The following is a 20981-nucleotide window of genomic DNA, read 5'->3' on the forward strand; positions in this document are numbered from 1 at the left end:
CAGAAAGTCACCTGGAGTTAAAGAGAGCGGGGCTGCGTTGCGTGCATGGCTTCCTTCTGCAGGTAACGGGGAGACGAGCTCTGGCGGCGGTCTCGCGTTCAGGATCCGAAAATTAATTTAAATATTTTGCACACTTATTCCTAGTGTGCCACTGGTTACGGTGTCGCGTGCCAATGCTGGCACGCGTGCCAGGGGTTGCCGACCCCTTGCGTATAGTAATCATAGATAACACGGCAGGGTCCGTTACAGTTTGTTTTCATCTGATTTCAAATAAACAAAGTCTTGGCTTTCAGAATAGTAAACTTGTTTCGGCAAATTCAGATGATAAATACAACTTTGAAGCTTGTAACGGCATAATTACAAGCGGAGAACGGAGTAACTTTACGTCAAAGCAGGCATAACAACAGCCGGTGTTTCTCGTGAGTGTTTTCCCCGGGAAACTAACACAATACACACAAACGCAAAAATACACAAACACACACTCGCGAGCTTCCCCCAGACCATTAATACAAACGAAAATATGTTTCCTCCGTTAGAAAGCTAGGAATATCCTCTTTCCAACAGTGTATAACTCAAAATGTGTCTTCGGGTCAATGTGACTGATTTCGATGGAGCAAGTTTAGGCACGAAAAATACTACCAGTAGAAATACATTGCTTTTATGTGCTTCATCCTCTGAAAACCACAGGATGGCGACTGTCGCACATACTGACATAGGTACGCTCCTTTTTATTATTGTCACCTGCATAAGCAATTATCCCACATCGAGTTCGCTAACGTTACTAGCTTAAACAAACGTAACATGCAACGTTAGCCTAATCCAAAATGCTCTACTACGGCTTACCTTTCATATTGCTCGTCAGCGCAGACTCTCCCATCGCGAATAATTGAAATTCTTTGTGGCAAACTGTGCAGAAGGCGAATCGTTGGGTTGATCCTCGTTTTAGCCACAGCTTGTATTTCTTTTCGGATAGCCAACGCTCGTTAAAACAGCAACCTCCTGGCATACTGTCATTCTCTCATTAGAATGCCCAGGTCACACAAATAAAACACTTGCAGGTCACGCGCATAGCGCGGGAAGGCCGGAGCGGAGCTGTTTTATGTAGAAGCGAAGCAACTAAGCGCGCTCCGACTTCTTTATTTTCTTTTAATCTAAAAAGCGAACTATTCAGTCAGACAGCAATTTATTGTAAAAGTAAAGCATTTACAATTTCCAGCACTTTATCTCAAATCCAAGCACCATTCCCAAAATTCAAGCACTTTTCAAGTCATGAAACCACCTCGTAAAAATTCAAGCATTTTCAAGGATTTCAAGCACCCGTACGAACCCTGATAACTTATCCAAGTAGTAACAAAAACACTTCAAAATATTATAATTATGCATTACCATACGAGCAAGAAATAGTAATGTTATCCATAAAATTACACTTAAAGCTGGACAAATGAAAAACTTAACGGCAAACATGGCCCTCGTGGCCCTCGTGAAATTCCTGCCCTGAGTAGAGACGGAGACGATGAACTGTTTAGCCCGCCTTGGGCATGGTTTATTTTCCTATGCACTGCACTCGGACATGCTGTGGAGTGAATCGTGGTCACCTCTGAGAGGGAGTTGGTTGACAGCTAAAAAAGCTATAATATCAACGACAGCTGACACGTAATAACGGTACCGTGCCAGCTGATCTGCACCAAAGTACTCATTTTTCCTCGAGTACTTGTTTCCTCGCGCGTATCTGTCTCTCTCTCCACGAACTCTCACATGAAATGTGTTCTTTTGATGCGGCATGCCTTAGCAGTCCTTTATCAGTCTGTAAAGCGTGTTTCCAGTTGCACAAACCTTTGACAGTAACAGCTGCATCAGATGAAGACGTATTTACTTTAAACTGTCTACAGGGGAAACCAAATGCTGCGTCTGCTTTTAACGAGTCTTCAAGCCATGGTCTGTTGTTGTACCATGCAGTGGCAAAAGTGCGCTTCTTTCCTGAAAACAATCTCCCTGGATAACGATCCAGTTTCACCTGGTTGGGTTTATTAACCCCAAGATCATCTGGGGCTGTTGGTCTTTGAGCGGTTGCTGGCCCAATAGTACCTGTTGATGTGCTGCAAGGTAGCGTCTGTAGAGGAGGAGGAGGAGGAGGAGGCTGTAGCGGGTGTGGTACAAGGTGTGGCACAAGGTGTGGCAACGCAGGTGGTGATGGTAGGGGCACAAGGAGCTGTGCCTTGGAGGACAGCGTTGGTGGCGGCCGCCTTGATGAGTCAAGGCTTGGGCTCGCTAACTCAGCCCCAGGGTTTGCCGAGGTCAAGCTTGTGACATTAAGGCGTGCTGCTGCAACGGCAGGTGCAGGGTTGCCAGCAGCACCATCAGCTGCAGTTCTTTCATCGCTATTTCGTTTTAATAAATCCTTAGACCTTTTAAGACAATTTCTGATGTCCATTTTGTAATTCAAACATAAATGGGAGTCTACAGAATGCACAATGCACAATAAACAAATCCAGGATAGGCGGCAGAGTGTGACGCTGTGATTGGTCTAAATGTGGACGAATCACAAATCACAACAGACACATGCATTTATTTGACGTAGCCTGCGGTTATTTTTTTTATTTTTTAGTTAGCATAAAAGTTCACAGTTTATTTATAATAAAAAAATATATATATTTTTTAATTTGTATAAATAATTAAAAAAAAGTGTTTATTGGGGGAGGGCAGGAATGTCAAATGGGAGGGCCTGGCCCTCCCTGGCCCTCTCACGGCGCCGGGCATGGGCCACTATCACAAATATGTTGCCTATTGATTGAATCCCTTTGATAAATGACAGTGTCTGTTCTGCTGCCCTCAGACATGTTACACATGTATGTCCAATAAACACAGATCTTGTACATTTATTTTATTTCTGTGTCCTCTCTTGTAGCTCTGACCGCCAGTGAGAGTGACGGGAGTCTCCTCATGGAGCAGTACTCTCCCTGTCCCCTCTGTGCCTCACTGGGCCCTCAGAAGCAAGCCAAGCTTGTAGGTCAGGTGGGAGAAGAGGGAGCATGGGGAGCAGGGGGGCGGGCTGATGGCGCAGGAGGGGCAGGGCTTCATTACTTCAACATGGAGGACTGTGTTCTGGCTGCAGTGGAGAAGGAGCACATCCTCTGTCCTCAGCACCCTGAGCAGCCAGTCAGCCTGCAGGAACTGGTCCCAGAACTCTTCATGACTGACTTCCCTTCACGGTAACCAAACCATTGCACTTAACATTCTGATATGGGTTGGCCTCTGGACATTAGAAACATGTTTCCAGCATGCTTCTCAGTCTGTTTTTCTGTTGATGCGGCTGTATACCCTGACTGAGGAAAGGTTCATGCTATCATATCATACACACTATTATTTCATACTATATATACAAAACAGCGACACAGAGCCTTTTGGGACTTCAAGGGCTACCACCTATGAAAGAAAGTGAAGCAGTATTGTGGCTGATAATCTTAGTCCACTGTTGGTGTAGAACAAAGTATTTTAGTGTAGGAAGTTATTATTGTATACAATTTGTCTGCCGGAAATACAATACGTCCTCCATTGACTCCCTGCAGAAGCTGCTCAGATATTAGAACGAGCAGGAAAGCGTTTAGCTCTGTGTGCCGGCAACTTCTCATAGATTAAGTTTAAAGGTCCAGTTAGTGGGGTTTATTGCAGGGATGCATCGATTGCAATTTTTTTTTTATTGAATAGTCACAGTGTTAAAAGGGGAAGACAGAGGAGATGACATGCATAAATGGTTCCTAGCCGGATTCAAACCTGAGTCCTCTGCACGGGAACCTATGACAACATTTGAAGTCCAGACAGTCAGTTAAACTTTCTCATTGTCTGTCATCATTTATTATAACCTGTATTTTTTAAGATAATAAGACATATCATTCAATCAATTCAATTGTTAAGTAATAAATAAACAGAACTCGCTTTAAAGAGTATTTTCCTGTAAACACCCACGATGCAATGATGGCCAGTAATGTACTGTATATACAATGCAATAGAACAGAATTCATTTTTGTGTCCCAGCAATATTTTAAAGACCGTGGTATCGATAAGCTCCGACGTTATCGACTTGTTATTTGTACTAGAGGAATAAAAAATATATTTAAAAAAAGGATTTCATATTTATTATTAGTAGTAATAGTTAATGTTTATTCATATATTTCATACAAAAATTGGAATGAAAAAAATTACCAGACAGGGAAGTAGGCCTACTACTTTCAACTAGAAAAGGCTTTTCCTGCTGAAAATGCGTGCAAATGCTTTAAACTGTGAACATTTGTGGCTGAATTTAGCTGAAAATGCAGAAAAAGCTGAATATTTTATTAGCTGAATAGTCTCTGTAGCTGCTTTTAGCTAAAGAAACCAAGTAAGTGTGTTGCTGAACTTAGCGGAGAAATGCAGAAAAGTGAAATGATTTGAATCAAAATTGTTACAGCTCAAATGCATTGCAATGACTTTGTTGAAAACTTGAAAGTGAAATGTTAAACTCGAAGAGTAAGAAAAATAGTGAAGAAGCTTAATATTTAAAAGAAAAGGTTTAAAAAAGGTATAAACAACAAAATGTATCGCCTCAATGTCCTGAAATAGCTGAATAATGTAATAGTTGAATGGTTTCTGCAGCTGAAAGTAGGCTAAAGGAGTTAAATATCAGATGTACCTAGTAGTGAATGAATGTGTGATAAGAGAAGAAAAGAAAGTAAAAAGGCTTTGAAAAGCATCAGAATATTTTAACTGCAAACTTTTGAACTAACTTGGTGGCGAGTGATCTGTCACCATGGCAACGGCATTTGATGAAACCCCATAATATGCTTAGATATGTTGATGGATGCATCGTTACCAAACCTGTGAAGTTTTGGGCCATTTGGAGCATTTTCACTGAAGTTATGATTAAACTGTGTTTCATGGTGAGCATTGTGTTGCCATGGCAAGGGCATTTGAAGAAATCTGTTAGCACACATGTGAGGTTTGAGCAGTCTTTGACCATTTTCATCGGAGTTATAGCAATATCGTGTTTTATGGCGAGGGATGGCAACAGCTTTTGAGGAAAACTCACTATTGGCACATAGACATGTTGAGGGCTGGACCATTAACCATCATCTGAAGTCTGGTGCTGTTTTGACCCTTTTCATAGGCGTTACGCCAACATTGTGTTTTTTGGCAAGGGATGCGTTTCCATGAAACGGCATATGGTCAGATGTCAGATTTGGCGTAGAGCTGTTGAGGTATGGACCGGTGATATACAAGTGAAGATTGGGGGACGATCGGACCGTGTCAATTGGAGTTGGAGCGAAAATCGTGTTTTATGGCGAGGGATGCGTTGCTATGGTAACACCACATTATGTAACATCACATTTTACTTAGAGCTGTTTAGGCCCACAGTGTTAACCATTATGTGATGTTTGGTGGCGTTCTGAGCATGTCAGTTGGAGTTATGACATCATCACACAGGTGTTTGTGTTTGAGCTAACGACGTTATGAAACACCTGTGCTTGAGCCCAGAGATCAAGGTTTCCATGGTGATGTGCAGTAATCAGTGAGAGGAGAGCCTTTCCATTGATCTGAATGAGAGATAAACATCTTACATGTGAACGTTTTGTTGAAGAACCGTAGCAGATATCGATACAATTTCAATGGGTGAAGCGTCTCAGGACCCTGGCGAGCGTCCGAAGTGTGCTTTTTGTGTACTTTAGGGAAAATAATGTGGCCTATTTGGCAGATTAACTAAAGGTGTGCAGCTGGTACTCTGAGGAAAGATCAATCTGAATTTACAATTGGCCTTAATGGAGACATGTTGAACGTTTTTGTCACTTCATGCCCTCAAGAGGCATTTTGTTTAATTGCTTTGCTTAATTTGTTTTTATTTTTCAACGTGGGCTTTGAGAATTATGGCAGGTTTTAAAAATAATTTTGGGCGAATTTCAAGCTCTCCTCCACTCTGTTTTGAGATCAAAGCACTCTAGCCTTAACGAGCTGCGCAATACACACTAATGATAAAATCTGAAAAAGGCCTCTCTACCAAGCTCCAAACTAAGTTAAATATCTCAAAAAGTGTAAAAGGTATACAAAATCTGAATAAGATTGTAATAGCTGAAGGTCTTGTGATCATTTTAAAGTTGGAATGAAGTCTCTAGCTGAAAGTATGTGGAAGGAGAAGCATTTGGCGCAAGGTTTAGGTAAAAGAGGATTTGAAGGTTCCTCCCATTGAGTTCCTCCCATTTAGTTCCACTCTTAAAAAAGAGTTTAAAAAGCTGAATATTTCAAAAAGTATAACATATTTTGAAAAAGTTGAAAATATTACCCAAGGGGGCCCTGACTGAAAAAGTTTGGGAACCACTGCTCTAGATGAGTTTATAGTAGTTCCTCGTTCTTATTATTCATCCATGTTGTAGTCCGCTGTATAGAAAACTGTAGTTTCCATAGTTTCCCCACAGCAGCAGACGCACATTTATGACGTCCGCTGGCGCATCATAAACACGTCGGATAGTGAAAGTGCAGTCGGATTCTCTAAGTCTCTTCTCCTAAATCCTTTTGAATTCTCCTGTCCACTATCCCTTAACCCCGTGACATTTCACTCAGAGGTCAAGGAATAGACGATAGGGTTAGAATTTAGGTGCTGATTTTTGGACTATTCGCCTGCAGCCTGTGTGAATTACTTAAAATGGTGGTTAAGGGTAGATAGCTCCCATTGTTCTGTGACCTGTCAATCATCAAACCGGGGGTCGTATTGCATTATGTGTTCATTTGTATTTGAAGTTGTACACATAGATATATAAAGATTAGTTATACCGCAAAGTTATTCTCCGTGGGGACTTCCAGCAACAATCTTGATTCTGATTGGCCAGAAGACTCGAAAAAACATCAGCAAATATTTTTTATTGAGAAGATGATCTCTACGTGACAGACGTTTTCAAAAGCGTTTATGGTCTCCGGTACTTCCAGTCCAACGCCTAAAGGCCCAGATACACCGGCCCAAAATCGGCAGTAAATGGGAGTCAGGCCGAACATGAGCGTGGGCACGCCCTAATCGGAGTGGTGTGCGCCGCACCGTCGGGTCTTTTCTGCCGACCTGACGCCTTTTCTTGCCAAGGGCTGCTAGCTCCAGTACCTCCCGTTCGTCCTGCTCCTGTTCGTTCATGTTTTCAATGGACGAGAGTGAAAATGGAAAGAAAAACGCTATTTGTTGTTTGTTTATATCACGGAGTCTGTTCTTCTTCTCTGTCTTCCGGTTGTTCCGGTTGTTGCCTCTTTTGAATGATGAATACACACTACCGCCGCCTGCTGGTAAGGAGAGTTATTGCCACTCACGCATGCGCAGTTCATACGTGCTCGGCTCGGATTTGCGGTGTGTTCCAGTGCGCGAAGTCGGCAAATACACAGGAGAGTCCGGCGACGCAACAGTCGGTGTCGGCGTCGGCGACTTCTCAGGTGACTGGCCGGTGTATCTGGGCCTTACAGCATGCACAGCATTAGAAAATCGGGCCTTCAAATTAAAAGTTTGACTTTTTTCCAAAAAAAAGAATTCCATTTTTTTTTCTTCACTCAAACATCTGTTGACTTATTTTTATATATCTGAGACCCATAATATATGCCTAAAAATAGCATAATAGGAGACCTTTAACAGGGCTTCATTTACGTATGCATCCATTAACTCACAAGCATCACTCATTAAATATTTCCTTTGTTTACTCACAAGTCCCACGCGCACTGCCTCGCGTTCAAACATTTCCAAATGAAACCAGCGCCCATCCGTCTCACCTTTGTTCTTTCCAAGGGACTCGCATAGTTTTCAATGCGGAAATCCTTTATCCCTCTTTGCAGCAGGCCATCCAATGTCCACAGAAAAAAGGGTTTCAAAAAATAATATCCGTTCTTGCAGGGAGGTTTTTTACTATGAAGCGGCAAAAATCATATAAAATGGAACTGCCGAGACACCCGTCAGCGAATCTTACGCATGGGTCAAATAAAGGTCCGGGCAAAAAGCCATTTTGTGCATTTTGTTTTCTTAATGCCAGAGTATACAAATGTACAATAATTCCTTTTTCTATTTTCTTGCCTCATGCGATGGTAAAAAACATAGGCCTACCGGGTGCGCTCTCCACCTTCCCACATTTCCCATTCCCAGGTCTCCCATCCCCCGGTTTCCAAAAAACTGCCTTCCCAAAACAAAAGTAGAAAACAACTTATTTGATCTATTTCAATAACACTAGAATGAAAGGAAGATTAACTATAAACAAAAAAAAATAAAACAAATGGATAACTATTAAATAATATAAGTCCTTATATGGCTCCATCAAGGTAGTGTGGAGAAGAAATGTGCAACATGTGCAGGATTTACAATGAAAAAAACACAATGTTTTTAGATTAGAATAATTTCTTGTCATTATACTGTACATGTACAATGAAAAAGAGAAAAGCTACTCCTTTTTTAAGGTGCCATCAAAACATTCAGATTATACACATAAACATAAAACAACAAAGACATGCAGCATTCATACTAATAATGACATAAACGCATGAATTAATCATTAGTAGAGTAAATAATAATACATGTTATTTATATAGTGCTTTTCCTGGTGTATAATAAATTATATATATTGCACACGTATGGGTTATTGCACACGGGAGGAAGACTAAGCGGAGTTAAAGTGGACCTATCATGCTATATTTGAATAATATAGTGTAGGACCATACCTATATAAGGCATATTTATACTTTTTATTTTTCAAAATACCAAACTGATCATGCATTTTAGCCCTTCCTCATTTCGCTCAATTTAACACTGTCTTTTCATGGGCTGATTCTGTGAGAACAGCACTATCTACAGGCCTGGCATATGTACTACAGCGTCTCCAGCGCTTTCGAACGGCAATGTCCGTGGCTGTCTCCTCCTGATTGGTGGAGTTGGCCCAATAGCCGTAGCGCCACTTCTGTGACGTCATAGCAGTGTTCAAATCTGGATCGGTCTGTATCAGATCTGTTGCAGCCCCTTTTTAAGAGATTTGGGTATGGAAGAAAATAGAGAGGGTTTTGTTTTCTGACACTTGGTGAGTTCCCTGGAACACCGGGGACAAATATTCATGTAGAAAAGACGTAGAAAAGTGCATTTTGCATGATAGGTCACCTTTAAGTTCCATGATTGCTCTGGGGAAGAAGTCTTTGAGTCTGTTTGTCTTTGCTTTAATACACCTGTGGCGCCTCCCTGATGGCAGCAGGTCAAACAGGTGAAAACTGATGGAGCACAGCCTCCTGCCAGAGGGGGGCGGGGTAAACAGTTTGTGTTCAGGGTGGGAGGGGTTGGCCACAATCTTCCCTGCCCGCCTCAGGGTCCTGGAAGCTTGATTTCTGAAGCACATTTTCTGACACTTGACGGACACCATTAGTCAGGTATACACTCAGTGGATTGGAGGCGGGGCTTAAGCAAAACAAAAGTGCACACGCTCTGTCGGCCCAGATATAGGTACTTATGTTTTAAAGAGGCAGGCCAAAGAGAGACTCTCAATGGAATGAACAGCCATTTGATGCATTTGTTAGAGTCTAACACAAATGTGAAGATGCCTCCATGTATTGCATGTAGCTCTTCAGTCATATCTGAATATTGGTCATTAATCTTTTTTTTTATGACTATTTCAATGGGAGGCAATGTTGGCTATATGGAAATAAATAAAATTGTGAAGTAATGTTGTATTTTAGTGTATGTTGACTAAATGTAGTATTTGTGGTAAAGAGTAGGACATCAGATGCATCATTTTCCATGGATCTTTGTTCTAACGTCAGCATCGCCTTTACATTTAGATGATATACTCGGGATTGTGGGAAACGGTATTTCAATCTATCTGTCTGACTCTGTACACACAAACTGAAAGATTGACAATAAATTTGACTTTGACTTTGATATACCTCTCTCTCTATTTCTGTCTCTGTGTGCCAGGCTGTTTATGGACAGTGCCCAGCTGGAGTACTCTGAGGAGGAGAAGAACATCCTTGGCCAGGGTGGCAGCGGGACTACCATCTATCGAGCCCGGTATCGTCAGGAGCCGGTAGCAATCAAACGCTTCCACTTCAAGAAGTGTCGTCAGCAGGCCTCCAGCAGTGATACAGGTGCAGAGGCGTGTTCTTTTAGTTTTTTTAATGAAATTATTTAATGGGTTTTTTATGCTGACATATATTGTTGATGCTGCACAGCTGAATTTGGTTTGTACAATATCATTCTTGACTGAACAATATTCACACAGTAAAATACACTGTGTTTTCTAGCTCTGAATGTTGAAATGCTGGAAAAAGAAAGAAAACTAAAAAAAGCATTTCCTGCTGAAAATGCGTGCGAATGCTGTAAGCTGCGCAAATGTGTCGCTGAATTTAGCTGAAAATGCAGAAAAAGCTGAATATTTTAATAGTTGAATGGTGACTGTAGCTGCTTTTAGCTAAAAACTGCTGAACTTAGCGTAAAAATGCAGAAAAGTTAAATGATTTGAATTAAAATTGTTACAGCTCAAATGCATTGCACCGGGGGCGGATCTACCGGGGTGGCATGGGGTGGCAACTGCCACCCTAAAAATAGGCCTTGCCTCCCCAGCTGCCACCCCAGTTGCCAGCTTTGTTTTGAAAGAAAAGTTGTGGCTCATCGGACATTTATGAGAGAAAGTCTCTAATGTCCGAGTGCAAGTGAATGCAGCACACAACGCTAGTCTTGTCTTTGAAAAATCTGTTTTGAGTCCTGAGAAAGTCAAATAAGATAGTGTGTAAAACTACACTGCCCAGCCAAAAAAAAGTAACCACTTTGATGTAACTAGGCCAGTAGGTAAGGGCTTTCCACTGGATAATAACTTACTGCAGCGATGTATATGTTTTAGCTGAATACACCTTTTTTAACCCTAACTGATGCAGTTAGTCACTTCTTTAATGTTTGTTCTTTCTGATGTAAAGTCAAGGTTATAACTGTTTGCATTAAAGTTGTGGAGCGCTGAACTGTTCTTTTGATTCTTTTGAATTTTGATATATGATCGTAATTACTTGTCTTTCAAATTTGAAGGAGGGTGAGCAAGCATCTTGAGGAACATTCATCATTAACTCCTCCAAAAAATATAGTTTATTTAATAATAACACTGAATATGTGAATCATAACAGTGATTGACAGCTGATAGGAATGATATGATTGTTAATATTATCATATTCATTCAGACAAACATTGATGAGACAGTTAATTAATGTACTTATTGCAGCAGTCTGCATATATTTGGTACCTCTGCTGGTCTAAGAGTGAAACAAACTCATTCAGTTATTGTTCAGTTAAAATTCATTCAATTATGTCTGCCACCTTATATATTTATATGTAAGGCTTTACTGATGTGCCAAAATAATGTCACCTGAGTTAAAATATCAATATTTTGCTTTCCAAGTTAACATTTATTGATATGACTGCGATTAAATCAGCATATACTTCTGCCAGGGGATGCCACCCCTCAAAATCTCCTGCCACCCTCTTGCCCCCCCATGAATATTTTTCTAGATCCACCCTTGCATTGCACTGACTTTGTTGAAAACTTGAAAGCCAAATGTTAAACTGGAAGAGTAGGAGAAATTGTGATGAAGCTTAATATTTCAAAGAAAAGTTGAAAAGGTATGAACAACAAAATGTATAGCCTCAATGTCCTGAAATAGCTGATTTAATTGTTGAATGTACAGTAAGAAATGTTTTACTGTAAGTGGTAGTGGTAGTTGTATTTGTGAGTAGTAGAATTAGTAGTAGTAGTTGAAGTAGTAGTAATGTGTGTGTATGTGTGTGTGTGTGTGGGGGGGGGGCTTTTATATATAAAAAAATCATTATCCTGTGCGTCTTGTTTGGATACAGTGATATTCTAGGGCTTTTATTTTGAAAAAACACCCCTCTTCCTACGCTTCCTGTAAGGATACAGGAAATGTATAGGGCTTTTATTTTGAAGGGGTTTGGGGGATGATATGGGGAGAAAAACAAATATCTGTGTGTGTGTGTTGGGTTGTGGTTTTGTTGTGTGTGTATTGTGTGGTAGAGACTTTCAGTGTATGTCTGTCTGTCTGTTACTAGTTGACATGTTTGTGCAACTAGTTTACTAGTGAATTGTTTCAAAGTCATACATGTTGACTAGTGAATATTTTGACACATCACTAGTAAACTAGTTGCACGTACATGTCAACTAGTAAGTCATTGTGTAGAAGTAGAAAGAAGAAAACCACAACTAGTGGGCTGAAAATATCCACTAGTTTAGGAAAAATCCATACATGTTGAATCAATATCTAACTAGTTGCATACAGTTGCTCACTAGTGTAAAAAAAGCCAAACTAGTTGAAGGAAAGCTCTTACATGTAATAAAAATGTGTAACATGTACGGTCAAAGTCTAAGATGTTTATAACAGAACCTGACTAGTGAGAAGAAATGCCCTCCACTAGTTAACTAGTAAGAAAAACATCGGTGTCACTAGTTTACCAGTGACTCCTCTAAGGCTTCACTAGTTAACTAGTGAGATAAAGTGTGTGTAACTAGTTAGCTAGTAAGGTAAAAACAATTGTACTAATGTATCTAGTGGACCATTTGGACCTCACTAGTTAACTAGTGCACATTTTGAGCGTCAATAGTCAGCTTGTAAGACCAAAAGAGGTGGCAACTAGTTAACTAGTGAACATTTAGCCTTCACTAGTTAACATGTACGCTGCAATATGTATCCACTAGTTAACTAGTTGCCGTTCATATGACCAACACGTTCACTAGTCAGCCATATGCAAATGAAGCAGACTGTACCCAGATTCTGGTTGGTCAGTTCAGCCCTGTGAGAGAGAGCCCGAGGGGGCGTTCTCCTGCAATGTTTTTAGCAACGTCTCAAAGAGGTGAGGTGCATCAGTCGGGTATTTAGTGCCTACTGTTAAAATATTGTCCGTGGGAAGTCAGTCACTGTGTGTTTTGCCTAGAAAAATACATGTTTCTGTTTCTGCTTTGTTCCGCTTTGTGTGTGTGTTTTTGTTGGTGCGAGTGTGCATATGCTTGTGTGTGAGAACACCAGCACTCGAGACACAAAAGTATATGATCGTGGGACATTTTATAAGCGGTGCTCATGAAATTAATAAAGCAGAAACACTGGACAGATCTTAAAATCAGGATAACGATAGATCCGTATGATAAACAACCTCTCCATATTTTGCCTTAGACTAATATTTACGGAAGTCACTGCGATCTCTCAAAGCTGTGATCAGAAGAGGTTTACTTCTTCTTTCTATCCATCAATAATGACACTCTGTTATCGCAATGCAATTCTAATCCAAGCATCTTTCAAATTGCAGCTTAATAAAATGTGTTAAAGATGATCTATATTCCTGTCTGCAGTCCTAAGGCAGCTTTCTAATTTTAAGAAAGTCTTCAATGTTCTTACCTAATTTGATATAAAGTCACATGATCGTAATTACAAAAATACCTTTGTTTTATATTTGTGTAAATATGGTCATATGACTGTATTTTAAAACATAGTCTATTTAAGCTCTTAAATAAACTATTTGGGCTGGGTGGCGCTCTATAGCTTAGGGCCAATAGGAGACCTCGATGCATTCTTTCCCCTCCTCCTCATTAGCATTCTGTGCAACTAGTTCGACTAGTGCACATTTGGGATCCACTAGTGCTAATAGTGAACATTTTAAGCCTCACTAGTTCACTAGTTGAATTTAAATGTATCTCACTAGTTAACTAGTAAAGGGCAAAGGGTTCAGTAGTTAACGTGAAGAAATGTTGAGCCCCACTAGTTAACTAGTAAGGTCAAAAGAGGTGTCAACTAGTTAACTAGTGAACCTTTTGCCTTTACTAGTTAACTAGTGAGTGATTCTGGGTGCTACTAGTTAACTAGTGCTGACAAATGTATGCCACTAGTTAACTAGTTCTGCTTCCTTAGTTAACATGTCAGAGCTTTTGTAGCGCACTAGTTAACTTGTAATACTTTTAGGGTCACTAGTACGTTCAGAGGGTCACTAGTTCATCAAAAAGCTTACAAGTTGGGACTTTGGTGCTACAAGTGCTGCTCCTGGCGTCACTAGTAAGGCTTATGTGGTAACTAGTCGGACAAAAGTGCCACTAGTTGCTGAAAAAGAGTGACTACTGTAATATGTTATTTAACTAGTAAAGCAGAGTGCCAAACTAATTTGACCATGGATCTAACAAGTGAAATCAAAGAGCCAACTAGTGTAGGCAGCTGCCGTCTGATATCAAGGATATGGAATAAAAACTCAAATGGCTTGCCATATCTGTCTGTCTGTAGCTCTGTCTGTAGCTCTGTCTGTGGGCGTGTCTACTCTGATTAGATGATGTCACTCATGTGTCTGCCCCAATCTGCCCAGTAACTGGTTACCATGGTCACCTGCAGCAGCAGAGGGAGGCTCATTCAGAATGTATTGAGGTTTATCTCTGACAATCTTGCCTCCTGTTCAAAAATTATGGCTCCGATAAAATAAAAATAAAACTGAATCTGGGAGCCCTGATGAACACATCTCTGTGTTTTTTTGTGTTTTGTGTATAACACATGGAGATGACAGCAGTTTGTCTACAGTTGACTTCTTTCTGGTCAGAAGAAAGATCCGGACAAATTAAAAATGGCAGTCTATAGGGAGCTTGGTGGGCTCTTTGTCTATCAGATCACTATTGGGCCAGAACGGTGGGTCAGTTTGATATGATGAAGGCAATTGAGCAGGCCAGACTAATAATGCTCCTGAAATCTTTTGAAATTATTTGAATAGAGTGAATATTTTGGGTGAGAGCAGTTTTAAAATAATGTTTCAGAAGATTTTAAAGACCCTAGAACTACTGTAACATCACAGAGCAGCAAACTGAGTTTAAATGGATGTTTCCTTCTGCACTTTTTCTCTTGAGACAACAGGGCATGTTTGGTTTTTCCTTTGAGGGAAATAGTTTTTTTGAAGCTGTTGTTGACCTGTGGAAAAATGTAATCATAAGAAATTGACTCGGGAAAAGCTGCAGATAGAGCCATAAGAAATTAATGCAACTGATTATTTAATGTTTAATGTTGTTTTTATAGGCAATCATTTAAGCTTTGTTAGTTCCAGGTTTAATACGTGCAATAAGTTCATTTCAATAAGTTTTGCAATAAACATTGAACCAGTCCGGCCCTCGACTAGTACCCATTTTTTAATTTTGGCCCACTATATATTTGAGTTTGACACCCCTGCTCTAAGTGATGATGTCACGCACTCTAGCAAATAGAACATTTACCAAAACGTAAACGTTGATAATTCAAGAACCGTAGAAGATATGAACCTGAATACAACTTTAATAGCTGAATGTCTTGTGACCATTTTAAAGTTGGAATGAAGTCTATCGCTGAAAGTATGTGGAAGGAGTAGCATTTTGCACACGGTGTAGGTTAAAGAGGATTTGAAGTGTTGTCCCATTAGACACCCATTATAAAATCTAAAACGGCCTGAAAATGTACCAAAACTTTAACGTTGATAATTCAAAAACTGTAAAAGTTTAATAGGTGAATGTATTGTGACCATTTTAAAGTTGGAATGAAGTCTATCGCTGAAAGTATGTGGAAGGAGTAGCATTTTGCACACGGTGTAGGTTAAAGAGGATTTGAAGTGTCGTCCCATAGACACCCATTATAAAATTTAAAACGGCCTGTAAATGTACCAAAACTTTAACGTTGATAATTCAAAAACTGTAAAAGATTAATAGGTGAATGTATTGTGACCATTTTAAAGTTGGAATGAAGTATCTAGCTGAAGATTTGTGGAAGAAGTAGCATTTTTCACAAGGTAAAAGAGGATTTGTAGGGTTCTCCCATTGAGTTACATGTTAAAAAAAGAGTTTAAAATGACGGGTAGCGTAAAAGTCTAACGCCACCACTAGTGTGGTGTTTGTAGTGTGTGTAGTGTGTGTCACAGAGCAAAGCTTCTTCCCTCACACTGGATCTTTGGTGGAAACGCTGTTGAGGACCTGTGTTATTTTAACCAAAGAAAGTTAACCCTGGCTAAAGGTGAGCAGCTGCTTAAATATTAAGCGTTAACACAATTGTTCCTACTCTTCCAGTTTTACATTTTTCTTGTAAAGCTACCAAGTTTACAATAATGTCATTGAAATAATTTCACTTTTCTGCATTTCTCCGCTAAGTTCAGCAACACACTTACTTGGTTTTTTAAGCTAAAAGCCGCTACTTAGACCATTCAGCTATTAACATATTCAGCTTTGTCTGCCTTTTCAGCTAAGTTCAGCAACAAATTTACACGGTTTACAGCAGTGTTCACCAACCTTTTTAAGCCCAAGATCACCGACCTCTGCCTAGGTGAAAGGCGAGATCTACCTATTGCAAAATTGAGTGGAAAAGACGGCCCAGACAATGCTTCCAATTTGAGGCCTTTTATATAGGCTAATTGCATCTGAATTACTGTTACAATGAAGGCTCCATAATCAGCTCACGGCATATAGGCAGGGGTAAAGTGCTATTGGGGGGCGGACCTCACCTCCTCAAGGGGGGTCCGGGGGGATGCTCCCCCGGGAAGATTTTTTTTTAAATATTGAAGTTCAAAGCATCAATCTGGTGCACTTTGAGAGCAACATGAAGAGATCTATGGATACCTCTCTCAGCACCCAGATGAAACAGAACTGTAAACAGATTTACTTTATCTTTATGGATATTTTACAAATCACATTAAACTGTATTCTTGTTTTACTGCCATATAGTAGGCTATGTCATACCTGTTTTTCATTTATTCTCTTATTGTTTGTATAACTATAATGATCATATGAAAGTGTGCCGCGGAAATAATCTTTTGAATAATTTGTGACAAAACTGTTCTAAACACTCAAGAGTCCTTTAGCTCACCTGAGCCCCTCAGTCTGACAGGAGAGGACTCTCTTCCAGCTTGTTGTGGAAACAGCTCCTTATGTCCGTTAGTGCAGCTAGCTAACCAGATGCTAACATCACGGTCCCCGCTAGCACCGGTCCCTCTCTCTCCCTCACTCCCTCTCTATCACACTAAATGCGCTATCGCCACAAACACACAGAGCCGAGTTTGAATGACACAAGCACACGTGTATTTCCATGCAACTCTCTGATTGGTCTGGTGTGTTGCCTCTGTTGCGTTCACTGAACACGGGAAATTACAGTCCTGCCGTCGTCTCTTGTGTCATGATGAGGTTCACGTAAAGCACGGTTAATGTGTTATATTATTGAGGTGTCTCAAATATACGTCAATCAAGTGGCACCTGCTAACGGGGTGGTGGATGATAGGTTTACATCTAAAAACGTATTTTTCGAACATTATTATTTTAATTTTATTTTTCTTTCTTTTGTTACTTTTTTTTTTACGGTCAACGATCTACCCGCAGCACACTCGCGATCGACCGGTCGATCGCGATCGACTGGTTGGCGACCACTGGTTTACAGCATTCACACGCATTTTCAGCACGAAATGCATTTTCTAGTTCTTCAGCATCTTCTTCTTATTATTTCAACGATTGTTTGCCGTATAACTACTTCAGCATACTTTCAACTACAGAAGCCATTCAAATATTAAAATGTTCAGCTCCTTCAGGACATAGTGACATTTATACCATCCATCCATCCATCCATCCATCTTCTCCCGCTTATCCGTGGTCGGGTCGCGGAGGTAGCAGTTCCAGCAGAGAGCCCCAAACTTTCTTTTCCCTGGCCACATCAACCAGCTCTGACTGGGGGATCCCAAGGCGCTCCCAGGCCAGCGAAGAGATATAATCCCTCCATCTGGTTTTAGGTCTACCCCTTGGTCTCTTCCCAGCTGGACGTGCCTGGAACACCTCCCTAGGGAGGCGCCCAGGTCGCATCCTAACTAGGTGCCCGAACCACCTCAACTGGCTCCTTTCGACGCGAAGGAGGAGCGGTTCAACTCCGAGTCCCTCCCGGATGACCAAACTTCTGAACTTGGGCCTCCTCCAGACGTTCCCAGTTCACCCGAACTACACGTTTGGGCTTACCAGGTCTATCCAGAGGCTTCCCCCGCCACTCGACCCAACTCACCACCAGATGGTGATCAGTTGACAACTCCGCCCCTCTCTTTACCCGAGTGTCCAAAACATACGGCCTCAGGTCCGATGATACGATAACGAAATCGATCATGGACCTTCTGCCTAGGGTGCTCTGGTACCACGTACACTTATGAGCATCCTTATGTTCGAACATGGTGTTTGTTATGGCCAATCCATGACTAGCACAGAAGTCCAGTAACAAACCACCACTCCGGTTCAGATCAGGGGGGCCGTTCCTCCCAATCACTCCCCTCCAAGTGTCTCCATCATTGCCCACATGTGCGTTGAAGTCTCCCAGCAAGATTAACGAGTCCCCTTCAGGAGCCCCATACAGGACTCTTTCCAGGGTCTCGAAGAAGGCCGTATACTCTGAACTGCTGTTGGGTGCATAAGCACACACAACAGTCAGAGTTTTCCCCCCCATAACCCGCAGGCGTAGGGAGGCAACCCTCTCGTCCACTGGGGTAGACTCCATCAACGAAGCACCCAACCGGGGACTTGTGAGTATCCCCACACCCGCCCGGCGTCTCACACCTTGAGCAACTCCGGAGAAGAATAGAGTCCAACCCCTATCCAGAAGTAAGGTTCCAGAGCCGACGCTGTGCGTAGAGGTGAGCCCAACCAGATCCAACTGGTAACGCTCCACCTCCCGCACAAGCTCCGACTCCTTCCCCCCCAGAGAGGTGACGTTCCACGTCCCCAAAGCCAGCTTCTGTCGCCCGGGTCTGGTCCGTCGAGACCCTCTGCCTTCACTGCCACCTTTCTGGCAGCGCACCCGACCCCATCGCTGTTTCCCGTAGGTGGTGGGCCCGCGGGACGGAGAAGCGGAGGTGTTGCCCACGTCGCCTTTTCGGGCTGTGCCCGGCCGGGCTCCGTGGCAAGCCCGGCCACCAGACGCTCGCCGACGAGTCCTCCTTCTGGGCCTGGCTCCAGAACGGGGCCCCGGGCTTCCTCCGGGCCGGGTATCCTCACTTCGTGTGTCGTCTTTCATGAGGTCTTGTGAACCAATCTTAGTCTGGCCCCTTGCCTGAGACCAATTTGCCATGGGAGACCCTACCAGGAACACAAGGTTCCAGACAACACAGCCCCCAGGTTCATCAGGGCACACAAACCTCTCTACCACGGTAAGGTGCCGGTTCTTCAGAGAGGGACATTTATACTTTTTACAATATTCAGCTTTTAAACTTCTATTTTTACAATGCAACCCAATGGGCGGAACCTTCAAATCCTCTTTTACCTACACCATGTTTAAAATGCTACTCCCTCAGTAAATGATCAGCTACAGACTTCATTCCAACGATCACAAGACCTTCAGCTATTACACTTGTATTAACTTATTTCTGATATCCTTTACAGTTGTTGAATTATCAACGTTTAAGTTTTGGTACATTTTCAGGCCGTTTTAGATTTTATATTGCCCAACAGTGATCTGATTGACAAAAAGTCCACCAAGCTTCCCCATAGACTTCCATGTTAAATTTGCCCGGATCTTTCTACAGACCAGAAAGAAGTAAACTTTAGACAAACTGCTGCCATCTCCACATTTTACACACAAAACACAAAAAACACACAGATGTGTTTCCTCGACATTGAGAAACACCCACAGACACAGCTACAGACACACAAGGATAGCTTTGTATTTCTCCCCCTCTCATCCCCCCAACAACACACCCCTTCAGAAATAAAAGCCCTGTAGTTTTCCTGTAGCTTTACAGGAAGCGCTGGAAGAGGGATTATTTTTCTAAATAAAAGCCCCCCCACACACACACACATACATACTACTACTACTACTACTACTACTACTAATACTTCTACTACTATCACTACTACTCATACAACAACAACTACTACTACTACTACTACTACTACTACTACTACTACTACTACTACTACTACTACTATTACTATTACTACAACTACTCTAATACTACTATTACAACTACTTTTACTACAGCTGCTACTGCTACTACTACTACAGCTAATACTACTACTGCTACTACTAGAACAGCTACCATTACTGCTACTATTACCACCATCACTACTACTATTACCACCATCACTACTACTACTACTACTACTACTGCTACTACTACTACTACTACAACTACTAAGACTACTTCTACTACTACTACTACTACTACTACTACTAATACTACTGTACTAATACTTTTACTTACAGTATACTACTACGTACATTTGATATTTAACTCCTTCAGCCTAAAATGTTATGTAATTCAGGCTTATAGTTCACCCTTCTCTAAAAGCCTTCAACAATGACAATATTCATTGTAATTTAATAAATCCTTCCAACACACATTGTAAAAAATAGCCTACTGTAAGTTAAGAAATCATTTCAATATGTACATCTTCTGATGTAACAACAATAACATTATAAATTGTAACATAGCTGAACATGGTATTGCACATTTAGCTTTGAGTGTTACTGACCTGAGATGTTTTTATTACATGAATTAAGGTGACTGAGGCTTTTTAACATACAGGGATGCAAACTCATCAGGTATGAAAAAGGTGACAAGGATCCGAGCCCCCGGCTCCCCCACCCCACGGAATGACAGAGGATTTTAGCAGTCAGAACAACTAAAGCAGCAGTGTTAATAATAACAGAAATGCCAAAGAGTCACAAAATAGAAATATATAAAAGCATTTATTTTAAATTGTGTAGCAGTCAGTTTATAATTTTGGCAGCACTGTTGAGCATTTTGAAAATGTATTTTCATGCCTCTGTGCAAGGCTTAAGTCTTTTTATCTTTATAGCCACATGGTGTAAAGTAACTAAGTTCATAAACTCAACAAGTACTATACTTGGGCACAATTTTGAGATACTAGTACTTTATTTAAGTATTTCAATGTTTTGCTACTTTGTTCTTCTACTCCACTACAGTTCAGAGGTACATGGTGTACTTTGACTCCACTACATGT

At 41.2% G+C, this 20981-nt stretch overlaps 2 protein-coding genes across 3 annotated transcripts in view; one reads left to right on the forward strand and one right to left on the reverse strand.

Annotated features, from left to right (window-relative positions):
* lrrk1 (leucine-rich repeat kinase 1) overlaps nt 1–20981 on the forward strand; it is a 186442-nt gene that overhangs the window by 77244 nt on the left and 88217 nt on the right. For both annotated transcript variants that reach the window (XM_079663356.1, XM_079663357.1), the window contains exons 25-26: nt 2906–3209; nt 9938–10107. In XM_079663356.1, coding sequence (XP_079519482.1) covers nt 2906–3209; nt 9938–10107 — 474 coding nt within the window. The remainder of the gene's footprint in view (nt 1–2905; nt 3210–9937; nt 10108–20981) is intronic.
* LOC307028389 (uncharacterized protein) overlaps nt 1–20981 on the reverse strand; it is a 361942-nt gene that overhangs the window by 52311 nt on the left and 288650 nt on the right. The window lies entirely within an intron of this gene.

Source organism: Notothenia rossii (assembly GCF_949606895.1).
Source record: "Notothenia rossii genome assembly, chromosome: 2".
NCBI lineage: Eukaryota > Metazoa > Chordata > Actinopteri > Perciformes > Nototheniidae > Notothenia > Notothenia rossii.